The 12,815-nt window shown below is 29.2% G+C and overlaps 1 protein-coding gene across 2 annotated transcripts in view; it reads left to right on the plus strand.

The window, feature by feature from the left end:
• Positions 1-12,815, plus strand: part of LOC123268150 (lachesin) — a 260,262-nt gene that overhangs the window by 94,277 nt on the left and 153,170 nt on the right. For both annotated transcript variants that reach the window (XM_044733035.1, XM_044733036.1), the window contains exon 2: positions 10,266-10,354. In XM_044733035.1, the coding sequence (XP_044588970.1) occupies positions 10,307-10,354 (48 nt within the window). In that variant the 5' untranslated portion in view covers positions 10,266-10,306. The remainder of the gene's footprint in view (positions 1-10,265; positions 10,355-12,815) is intronic.

Here is a 12,815-nt window from a genome sequence, read left to right on the forward strand (position 1 = left end):
ACCGTCAAAGCGTGTATTTTACTTTATCAAACAATAATTTTTGAAATTTTAAAACGTAGGAAAGGTCCCTAGTTGATTCTAACCTCAGCCATATACTTGTCTCAAAGATTAAACAATGGATGTCTTAGTAGACTTGTTAGTACTTGGCGCTCGGCACTACCGTGTCTTCGGATATAAAAAACCTTAAATCCTGAAGATTCTGGTCAGGATAATGGGGCAAACTTATTAAATAATTGTATTGTCATTGCTCCTTGATAAGTGTGCAAAGTTTTAATTTAATCCGACGTTTTGAAGTGCACGAAAATCGAGTTTAAAGATTCCGTTACATACATAAAAACATAGATACAGAAAAAGCTAATAAAATCATGTTAAAAATAATTTTTGAAAAGAATTTCAAAAACTGAGTACGAAAGCGTGTAGGAAAGCGTAAATAAAGGGGTATAACAAGCGAATAAAAGCAAATGATAAAGATATCAGGAGAAATGAATGGGAAGAATGAAAGATCGCCGAGAGAGAAGGAGCTGATAAAAGTAGACAATAAAAGCAAGAAGGTGATAGGGGCGAAAAAAAATTGAAATAAAAATAGCAGTGCAGTTGAAAAGAGAATTTTCTCTCGGCTCCATTCACGGGATCGGAAGCAGTCTGAAATAAAAGCCTCCATACGACACAAAAGCTAAACGCATTTTTCTTACACACGATATCTCTGTCGAGAACTAGACTCTCTTGTTTGACTTTGACGCGTCTCATGACGACATTTTGTTTCTACGCCCCCATTATCGCCGGACGAAATCGCCGGAATTGAGAATGCACGTGTGTGTATGGATGAGATAAATAAAAAGCGCTGCAGATGGAGAAAAAAGATTAAAAAGTGAATTTTTTGGTGAATTTCTATTGTTTAAATTTATATTCAAAAGGACTTTATCGTTCCCAACTGGAAAGTTTGTTGACACTAAATTTATTCATTTTGTTGTCGATAAAAAGAGAGCAAATAGACAAATTAGTCAAAGGAATTTTCGTTTGATCAAGTGATGTGGATTTTTATCGTGCTAGAAGGAAAAAAATTCGAGAGTAAATATGGAGTTTAATTAGAGTTAATGAGTTTTTGGTAAAGTTTGTGTCGACAGTAAATTTTCACTAATAACTAATTCTATTTTGCAATTTTTTTAATTATGCATCAAATTTTGAAAGTAAAAAAATAATTGTCTACTTTATACTACAAGAATACATTTGAAAAATAATTTTAATAATAAGTTTATTAGAAATAAATTAAAAGAAATTTATTTTATTTACAACTACATTTTAAAGCTCGTTAAAATTTTTCCGCGGATAGTATTTTTTTCATACGAATTGAACGCCCTCTTTCGTTCCGATAAGTGAATCATAAAAAAATAACCAATTAAAGACTGTATTATCTTTGGTCAGCCAGCGAACACAATTGAGAATAGTATCAGCTGTCTTAAAGCTCTATTTACGAATGAATTTTTCTATATGACTGCTCAAAGGATACTAAATTTATCCAACTGCCAGCCGAAAAAAATTAATTATAATTAAACAAAACAATATTAAGCTGCAATTTTTGATCCTTCACTTCTTATTAGGCATATGAGGAGATTAAAAAATAAATAGAGTTGAAAAATTGATTTAATAAAAAGTTGTGCTTACTTCTACGCAGAAAGAAAAATTTCTTGACTGTAGAACAAAATTCTTGGCTCAAAAAAAATTGTCAGGTGCCTGAAGGAAGACCGAAGTTGTGTTGGCCGAAGTAAAAATTTTTGTTGAAATTCTATTCTTGGTGAAAGTAATTCTGTCTTTATTCAAATTATTATAAATACTTGATACAATAAATTTTTATATTTGATCAAGATTTTTAGATACTTTAGGGAAGCAGCGCCACCTACTTTAGCTGAGAAAAAAATTTTCTCACCTTGAGAAAATTTTTCTCTTGAATATTTGATACCCATTTTATATTATTTTAGCGTGCAATTATACATATTAAATGAAAAAAAATGATGAAATATTATTTGATCTTCCCATTTGACATGTTAATCAATAAAAATATTAATGAAAATTTACTTCTATCTTTATATTTAATTTTTTGGAGCAAGAGAGAAATTTTCTCAAGACAAGAAAATTTACTTCCATCAAGAACTAAATTTTTTGGAGTAAGAGCCTAAATTTTCTCAAAATAAGATATTCCTGACTTAGATGAATTTTCTTGGATCAAGATACGTATTTCTTAAAGCAAGAGAATTAATTTAGTTGGATTAAGTGAAATTTTTTGTGTTAAGGTAGTTGTAGCGTGATAGGCATTTCAACAAAAAATTATGAAATTTTTTTTATTGAAAGATAAATATATTAATAATTCACTACCAAAATTTCAGATCAATTGACCGCACCGTTTTTGAGTAATTAATTTTCGAAATTGTATCTTTTACACGTAGAGGTATAGAGAGATGGTAAAGTTAGTATGAAATCTTCCAGACCACTCGAGTGGACCAAAGATTTCATACTAACTTTATCATCTCTCTATACCACTACGTGTAAAAGATGCAATTTCAAAAATTAATTACTCAAAAACGGTGCGGTCAATTGATCTGAAATTTTGGTAGTGAATTATTAATATATTTATCTTTCAATAAAAAAAATTTCATAATTTTCTGTTGAAATGCCTATCACGCTACAACTACCTTAAAAAAAATTTTTTTTTTCGCTCAAGAAAATAATTAGGAAGAAAAATATTTTCTTGACTCAAGTGAACCTTTTTTTTTGTGTAAGAATACACAGAAAGAAAAATTTCTTGAGTGTAGAATAAAATTCGTGGTTCAAAAAAATTTTCGTGTGCCTGAAGGGAGACCGAAGTTATGTTGGCCAAAGTAAAAATTTTTCTTTAAATTCTCTTCTTGCTGGAAGTAATTTTTTCTTGATTCAAATTATCATAAATACTTGATACAATAAATTTTTATATTTGATCAAGATTTTTAGATACTTTAGGGAAGCAGCGCCACCTACTTCACCTGAGAAAAAAATTTTCTCACCTTGAGAAAATTTTTCTCTTGAATATTTGATACCCATTTTATACTATTTTAGCGTGCAATTATACATATTGAATGAAAAAAATGATTCAATATTATTTGATCTTCCCATTTGACATGTTAATCATTAAAAATATTAATGACAATTTACTTCTATCTTTATATTTAATTTTTTGGAGCAAGAGAGAAATTTTCTCAAGACAAGAAAATTTACTTCCATCAAGAACTAAATTTTTTGGAGTAAGAGCCTGAATTTTCTCAAAATAAGAAGATTATCTTGACTTAAATAAATTTTTTTGGATCAAGATACGTATTTCTTAAAGCAAGAGAATTAATTTTGTTGGATTAAGTGAAATTTCTTGTGTTAAAAAAAATTTTTTTTTTCGCTCAAGAAAATAATTAGGGAGAAAAATATTTTCTTGGCTCAAGTGAACCTTTTTTTCTGTGCACGAAAAACTTTAAAAATTCGCAACATAAGCCATCAAAACGACTTTTTTGTGTAAAAATAGCAAGTTATCGATTTAAAAATATTTTGATAAGTTCAGCGATGACTTTTCTTACTAATAGTGTCCTTTTTGGATTATTTAAATATAGAAAATGTAAGGACAGAGGATTTTTAGAGCATTATTAGGTTATTAATCTCTAAAATGTCAAAACGTTTGACAGTGTAAACATTTTAATTTAAACCATCTTACCTTGAAACTTTCACACGGCCCGAGATAGAGAATTTAACACCCACCGAGTCGACGAAATTTCATCGAGTGTAAGACTAAAAATATTGATCGAAACTTTTTTACCTTTTACTATTCCCCATTCATTTGCTTCGGTTTTACCTTTTTTCATTATTGTTATTTATTTTTCATATTCTTGTTCTTTTTTTAATCTTTATGACGATATCAACGAAGCTCGCGCGGTTTTTAACGAGCATTCGGATTATTCTTCAGACTAATTACTCGTACAGGCTGCGTATGTACTTCGCGATGCTCTGCTGTGTTCTCGTACGAAATAAAAGGCCAGGCGAAAAAAGAAACCACTTTTTTTAGTCGTAAAGGGGAATTTTAAAAGGAACAAAAATTCAAACAAAAAAAAACGAGTGATATGGATGAGATAATTCAATTATTAAATTTGAATAACTGAGTTTTATCAAGTACAGGCATGTTAATTAGACATTGGCTGAATTTTTTATCATTTCGCTACTCAGTAAGCGAAAGATTCATACCTTTTTTGTGACAAAGAATTTTTATTTTTCGTTTATTAATTCCATGCTAAAATTGATTCTCTTAAAAAAAAATTTTGTGACCCTTTTTTGAAACTATTACTGTTAATTCAATTTTTTTTATCATTAAAACAATAATAAAAATTAATATCAGTATTAATATAAAATTAATTAAGCCTAAAAGAAGCGAGCAAAATTAATTAAAGTAACAAATTTAGTCCCAGAAGTAAGAAAAATTTTGTTAGCTTGGAAACACGCTAAATCGCTGGAAAATTCGTTATTTACGAAGATTTTTTTTTTAGTAGACTTATTTTGTCTCTTTTAGTATTTTTTTGGTATCTCAGATGGCTAACTCGGTTTTTTCATTATAATTAATCAAAAACTAAACTGCTGTTTTCGTTGTTATTATACATAAAATATGCGAGGTTAATTTTGTTCCTAATGCGCATGCACGTTGTAATAACAGCTGGAGCTGAGTTGAGTGAGTAAGGGAAATACCGCGAAATATTTGAACTATAAATTACCTAAAATAATTAACAATAATAAACTGTCCTTATTTCTGCACTTTACTCTTTAAATTAGCAATATAATATATTTTTTATTAAAAATTCAATGAGCATGATCAGTCGTGGATTTTTGGATTTTAAAAACTTATTTTTATGTACTCTGATTAATCTAAAAAAATTTTATGTAAAACATATTAATTTACCGAATTAATTAATTTTTATTTAGTAAATTTAGATTGAATTTTATTTTTATTTTTTCTTATTCGAAACAAATCTATCTACTAAAAAGAAATGTTGACGGGAATCGAACCCACGAACTTGTAATTAGTAATTCGGATAAATTTTTAGTAAGGTTTATTATAAGATTTGCAATAACTTGAAAACTATTGGATATGGAAAAAGACATATAAAGAGATAAATTGATCAGAATTTCTTAAAGATTAATTTAAGACCAAATTCATTGAAATCGGAAGATATAAACTCCAATAATTTGAATTAACCATAAGAATTGAGTGAATTATAAATTACTTAAAATAATTTATAACAATGAATTGTCCTTATTTCTGCAATTTACTCTTTAAATTAGCAATATAATATATTTTTTATTAAAAATTCAATGAGCATTTTCCGTCTTGGACTTTTGGATTTTAAGAATTTTTTTTTTATATACTCTGATTAAAATAAAATAATTTTATGTAAAAGATATTAATTTACCGAATTAATTAATTTTTATTTGGTAAATTTAGGTTGAATTTGATTTTTATTTCTTCTTATTCGAAACAAATCTATCGACTAAAAAAAAAAAAATGTTGACGGGAATCGTACCGATGAATTTGTAATTAGTAATTCGAATAAATTTTTAGTAAGATTTGTTATAAAATTTGCGATAACTTGGAAACTATTGGACATGGAAGAAAAGTATAAAGAGATTAATTGATCAGAATTTCTCTAAGAATAATTTAGCAATGTTATTTATTAATTATCATAAGTTCAATGAAATTGTCTTTGAATGAATTTGTTTCAAAGAAAAGGTTAATAGTGAAGTCAAAATAGTACTATGAAACAAGAAAGAGAGATTAGTGTGTAGCAGAGTCAAAATGAGTGTAGCTGAGTTGAGAAATTTGAGGGTTGCCCGAAGCGTCAGTCATTCGGCAGCGTCGCATTGGATAAGTTTAATATTGCTATCAGAATACAGTGGTTGATAGCCCGGAGGGACACGGCTTGTGGTGACTGAGAGTCTCGGGAGCGCAATAGACTCAATGAGATAAAGACAGAGGAGACTAGACGATAGACGAAACTCCACCACATTCAACATCTCTCTTTGTCTTTTATATATCCTCTGACCTACGACCTGCAACTTGCGTCGTTCTCTATATTGTCCTATACTACTCGTTTTAAAGTTGAGCTAAACTCCACATCAAATGTGAGCACGAACATCAACACATATATGTTATATGTAGTTTATTTATATACACTCCCAGCTAAATTTAATCGGTTTGGGCGAATAGTCTTCGAGTCAAATTCAATCGAATACTATTCGATTCGAAATTCGAGTCTAATATTTCGAACTTTTTACGAAGCTATTTAGGTGTCAACTTGCGCCTTATATTTTTTCGCTCGTATGACATCATATATGAGTCAAAATTCCGGATTTATACGATATATTTTTTCCGAGTAAAAGTAGTTTAAAAATTTTTAGTTTTGCACTTTAAAAATAAATAAGTTTAAAAAATAAAACGACGGTCTAATTAGCAATTTAGTCTAATTAGCAAATTAGTCTAATTAGCAAATTAGTCTAATTAGCAAATTAGTCTAACTCGTAATTAGTCTAATTAGCAATTTAGTCTAATTAGCAAATTAGTCTAACTCCTTATTTTTTAGAGGTTGACTTTTTAATATTTTGAGGTAGCAATAGTTCAATTATAAATTACTAGAGGACCCGGTGAACTTCGTATCACCTACATATATTTGTGAAAAGTATAGTCAAAATTTAATACAAAATTCTTATTTACATTCAATGCAACATAGTTATACACTTAATCAATTTAAAGCTTTTTGATGGACTACATTTTTTATCTTTTTTTGCGGTGCGTAAATATATAAAGATCACGGTTTTCCGATTCACGAATACAGGACGTATAATTTCCCATGCACGAAACAGGGAAACTCCGATTTGATTCCGCAAATTTTCAACGACTGGCCTAGCGATTTATTTATGATCGTCAGTGCGGTTTGAACGTGAGATAGCTCGTCCCACATCTCATTAACTGGCATGACCTTAGTCAGGTCGTCTTCTCCTTGATATTTTGAAACAATAACAATAAAAAAGTTCTTACGCGCTGACAAACTGATAATAGATTTTATTAATCGGCTTGAAATTAATAATCAAGTGTTTGAAAAATGCATTCATTTTCAACCGTTACATTTCCGTAATCATAAAATCAATTAATTAGTGATGTGATTAGCAAAAATAACATGTATAAAGTTCTTAGTCCGTTGACTGAATAACTACATGACATGTTAAGTTTTGAAAACCTTACAAAATGACTTTTTCCCCGCTGCCAAAGAGATGATTGTTGTAAGGAAGTTTTTATTAAATGTTATTGAAGTTTAATAGATATGTCCTTAATTTCATGTCTCAAAAAGTCCTAGTTTATGAACAAAAATATTTTTTACATTCTACTCACCACTCTGACACAACCTACATATCAATTGAATTATCACGAAATTCGTTTTTGGTTGAAATCTAATCATTGACTAAGAAAAATATTTAAATCGGTTGACCTTGAAGGCTATCCCTGTAATTTCCTGTATCTCTTGAGATTCTTTAAATTTTATATCTGTAGGAACTGTATTTGAAGAATATGAATTTTTTGACAATTATCACTTCCGCACTCCTATGCGGGGAAAGAATTTCGTAAGATCCTATTCGAGATGATGTCTACATTGTAAATAAAAGATTCCAACAAAACTTTGAGTCCATAAAAACTATCGATTGGAAATGAGAAATTTTCATGGCTAACGCCCCCGCAATCCCTTTTGAGGTTGGAATTTGATAAAATCCACTCTTAGCTGAACTAAACATCATACACGAAGATTCCTATTAAATTTGGAGTCTGTAAAAGTTAAAGTTTGAAAATGAAAACTTAACATTCTAACACCCACCCCCGTAATCCTTATTGGGGGTGGGTTGTAAAATCCGCTCTTAGATCATTTCCGCATCACATATGGAAGACTCCACCTAAATTTTCCGTCTGTAGGATTTACAATTTTAAAGTTAAATCCACCCCCGCAACCCCCTGTGGAGCGAGCTATCGTAAAATTCGTTCATAGATTATTTCTATATCTCTTACAAAAGATTCCTACCAAATTTGGGAACCCTATAGGAGCTATAGTTCAAAAACGGGAATAATTCATTGTTAACGCTCCCGCAATCCCCTTTGAGGGTAGATTTTTTAAAAATTTTTTTACATACAAACCTTCTCCTTACAATTCTGAAGATAACGAAAAAAAATTTAGCTCAATCGGTCCAGCCGTTCTCAAGTGATGCGTGGACATACATGCGGCATTTTATTTTTATTTATATAGATTTGAATGATCTAAACCAAAATAATATACCTCTATTAGATATTAGATTGTTTTTTAAAGTAATAATAAATTTTAAACTAATTGTTTTTTGGTATAAATGGAAGATTCTTTGAAATGGAGTTAGACAATTTGCTAATTAGAACGTCGAAAAGAAGTTATTAATTCACGTCTAATTTTAGGGCAGTAAATTTTTATCAGATTTCTACGTTTTAAGATCCTAAAAAGCCGTTTACATTACATTTAGTTCGTACAAAACAAAAGCACCAATTATTGACTGTAAAAAAACTGCGTCAAATGCCGCCAACCGCGTGACAATTGGTTGATTCATTCAAAAGTTATTGCGCTTTGAAAGGTGACACGACAAAATCTCCTCTCTAAAATCTAATTTTCAATTATAATATTATTATCCCTGACAGTTGTGATGGTCTATTTCGTATAAATATACACAAAAACCATGATAAAAGAGCACAACGAGATTTTGAAGCGTATTTTGTCAGAACAGACATAAAGATCTAATTCATCAGAATTCGCCGTAATTCGCTCAAATTCAGACACACATACAAAAAGATCCATTTCATCAGAATTCAGCGTAATTTGCTCAAATTCAGACACAGACAAAAAGATCTAATTCATCAGAATTCGCCGTAATTCGCACAAATTGATAATTATAAATGATCGCTTTGAGAGTTTTAAAACCTGATTCACACAAATTTGCCCAAATTCGCTCAAATTTAGGCACAGAAGGATCTATCGTTAAAAATTATAAATGAACTCTGAACACTTATAGAAAATTACTACCAAATTTGGAGTGTGTAGGAACTAATGTTTAAAACTTAAAAATTTTCATTGTTAATACCCACCCCCGCAATCCCCTGTGGGATGAAATATTATAAAATTTGTTCATAAATGATTTTTACATCACTTATAGAAAATTCCTATCAAATTTGGAGTCTGTAGGAGCTATAGATTGAAAAATAAAAATTTTCATTGTTAATGCCCACCCCCACAACCTTCTTTGGGGTGATCTATCGTAAACTATTTCTACATCTCTTACAGAAGATTCCTATCAAATTTGGAGTCGATAGGAGCTATATTTTAAAAACGGGAATTTTTTTATTGTTAACGCCCCCGCAAACTCTTTTGGGGGAGGAATTTCTTAAAATCCATTCTCAGCTGACCTTTACATAGCAAAACTAATATTCCTACCAAATTTCAAGTTTCTAGGTCTGTTGGTTCCCGAGATATCGTGATGAGTGACTATATAGATAGGAATCTCTTATAATAATACAGATAAGAACCATCAATTTTCCACCAATTTATTTAATAAAGTTGGTCTTAACTTTTTATTTCAAAAAATTCTTTAAAATTCGCTGATAAAATTGATCCAAAAATTTTCTTGATTTTAATATTCTTGACTGATAAAATCTTATCGTCAATCGGTAACGTAGACTTGAATTATTTACAGTCAATTATCTTTAGTCGGTAACAAAAATTTGTTGTTTATCTTTCAAACCCAAATAAAGTAAACAATAATTGCACCGTTTCATATTTAATTAAAAATATTTGGAAAATAAAAGCCACGGACGAAAAATAAAAAAATAAATAAATCCACAGAACTTTTGCCGTGGATTTATTCGAGAATTTATCAAACATGATTTACGTTTCACTAAAATATAAAATTTCAATTTTTATGACATTGTTAAGCGATTGATAGTTTAATGCCTCAGGCTAACCACTTTTATTTAGTACCCACTATATTTTATTACGCGAGTTTTCATTTTTTTATTCAGTTATATTTAATAACGCTCGGATTTATTGAAAAGGATCAAAAGATTACGGGAGAAATATTTGATTTTATAAAATTGATTATTATACCGCAAAAATTTCAAATTAATTACTGATAAAAAATAATTTCTGTTTCAGATTGAGTTTAATTTCATATCTTATTGTGTTTCTTATCAAGAATGTATAAAGCAAAGAACCAGGGACAGAATATGGCGGATCCATTGAAGGTAAGACAATAACAATATTTAATTAAAAATTCTTGAATAAAATAGAGTCATGAATTTAATGACTAGATTGAATTGAACTAGAGCAATTATTGCATTATCGAAATGATATTTATTTAATGCACCTCGAGAGAATAGCGTACAAGGAACAATGAAGTTGAAGAGCTTATAGTAAGCTCATGCACTTACTCATATTTGCAGTTTGGTGCTCGGTACCATCAAAGCTCGGTAAAAGCTGCTAAGACACTTGTACGGCTGATGATCTGATCAAAGGACATATTAATTTTATGATGCCTAGATTACCGGTCGGCTCCTTTGGAGACGTGAATATTAATTTAGGCAATGATATTGCTTATTATCAATCGGCTGCATATTGTCGTAAATTTATAGGCTAGAGGATTTTTGGGAATTCTTCGGGATTGAAATTCACTTTGACAGTAATTTTATTTATATTATTAAAAAGAAATCCGTGAAAAGAGTTCTTAATTATTTTTGAATCGAGAAAAAAAATCATTTGTTTAAAAATATTATTTTTAATATATACAATTTTGACTTTACGGCTAGAGATGAAGAAAATTAACAAGTACCTTTTTTTTATCGAAAATTTAATATTTTAAAAAATATCTTTCATAGTTTTTTTCCAAATTTTTAATATTTAAGCCAGAATTTCATTTTTTTAAATCATAGATTTTAAAAGTACTTATCTCTATAAGTAGAATTTTTTGAAAAATTCTCTTTATAATAATTGATTTGTTTAAAAATTATAAAAATTGCCATTTATCAATTTCAAAAACACTTGAGTTATTAATTTTAATTAATTAAACGTAGTAATGTTAATCATCTATTATTTTCAACTTTTTATGGAATTTAACAGCAAATCTTGAAAACAAAATAATACTAATGTAAATTTGGTCCAAAATTCCAGTTAAATTTTCTTAACCCTTATGTTAATAACCAACTTTACAGTTTAAGATTAATTTGAAAAAAAATAAAAAATAAATTAATTAAATGCACTCACAACTAACTTTCTTTTGAGTTAAAAAACGACGATTCGAGAGCTTAAGATAAAATATTGAATTTTCTTTAAGTTATTCAGATAAATACACTGCGGTGGGTACCCGGGTACCCGGTTATTAACATAAGGGTTAAAAAATCTAATTAATACTTCAAAAGTTATTCTTGAGATAAATTACTAGAAGTATTTGTTAGTAAATTTAGATTTATAACTTGTTTTACCAATTAAAATTTTATCTTAGTGTAAAAACTCTGAACTCGGATGTTTTTCAGATCAAAATCTCTATACGAACCTACAAATAGTTCCGAGGCGTCCCGTGGGCGGCGCTAGTGTGATTTTCTTGAGCGAGTCAGCTGATCGCTTTATTTCACTCACTCGATCTAAGTCTCTATTTTTTGCAGTACAAAAGAGTGAAAATTATTAATTTATAGAGAAATAATCTTCAGGAGGTTCGAGCATAACTTATGAGTCAAAATAATATTTAAATGTTTTTTACTTTCAGTCTTCCCAATATTCTTCAAAATTCTTTATTTTAATTAAAAATAAGTTGAACTATTTAATAAAATAAAGTAATCAAATGACTTTCGTATTTATTACTTGCCAGATTAAATAAACAGATTTAGCAACAGCGCGTTTGATTATACCCATTACAAAAACGTGCATGAGTGTGTGAGTTAAATATTTCTCTCTCTGTAACTATATTTCTATCCTTTTCTTTTTTCTCAGCTGTTGACGCTACGTTGCCAAATCTTTATTCGAATAAATAGCTGACGATAAACGAGTCAAAAACTTAAAATTTAACTTTAAATATTTCAAAAATTATATCGGCAATGTATTATTATTAAATTTTTTTTATATTTTACAATAATCCAAGTTTCTTGTGTATAGTATTGTATTCGTTAAAGTTGAGTGGTTAATATTGAAAAAAATAATTAAAGTCTCGACTAAAGTTTGTCCGCCATAAGAGCCCGTGTATAAGGAGATAAAAAATGTGATTTTTGAAATTTAATATCTAAGTAACTAAACGGTGAATCTTTTTAAAATTTTGGGATTAGATAAATAACGTATTTATTTAGATGAATACTTAATTTCAAAGCTCAAAGTTGGAAATTATTTTTCACATTCGATTCGCTCGAACCTCCTTAAAAAGTAACGAAATTCGATAAACTTAAATTTTTTATATCCTGATATAAATTTTTTGTACGGTCAATTTCTGTCATTTTTTATTAGATAGTTTTTTTGAGGCGTGCAATACGTAACTAAAAGTATTTCCCTTAATATTTTAAGTGTCTGGATAGACATTGCGGTACGCGTGTCTAACAGGCGAGTGACGTTAGTTTTCTATTTTTCTCCAGTTACACTGTTGGTACAATTGAGGAACAAGAATATGATGTAGGTTGCAGTTGTATAGAGGTTGTAACAAAGCCGCTCAACTGTGGTTGTTGTTAC

This window comes from Cotesia glomerata, linkage group LG6 (assembly GCF_020080835.1).
Source record: "Cotesia glomerata isolate CgM1 linkage group LG6, MPM_Cglom_v2.3, whole genome shotgun sequence".
In the NCBI taxonomy this organism is placed as follows: domain Eukaryota; kingdom Metazoa; phylum Arthropoda; class Insecta; order Hymenoptera; family Braconidae; genus Cotesia; species Cotesia glomerata.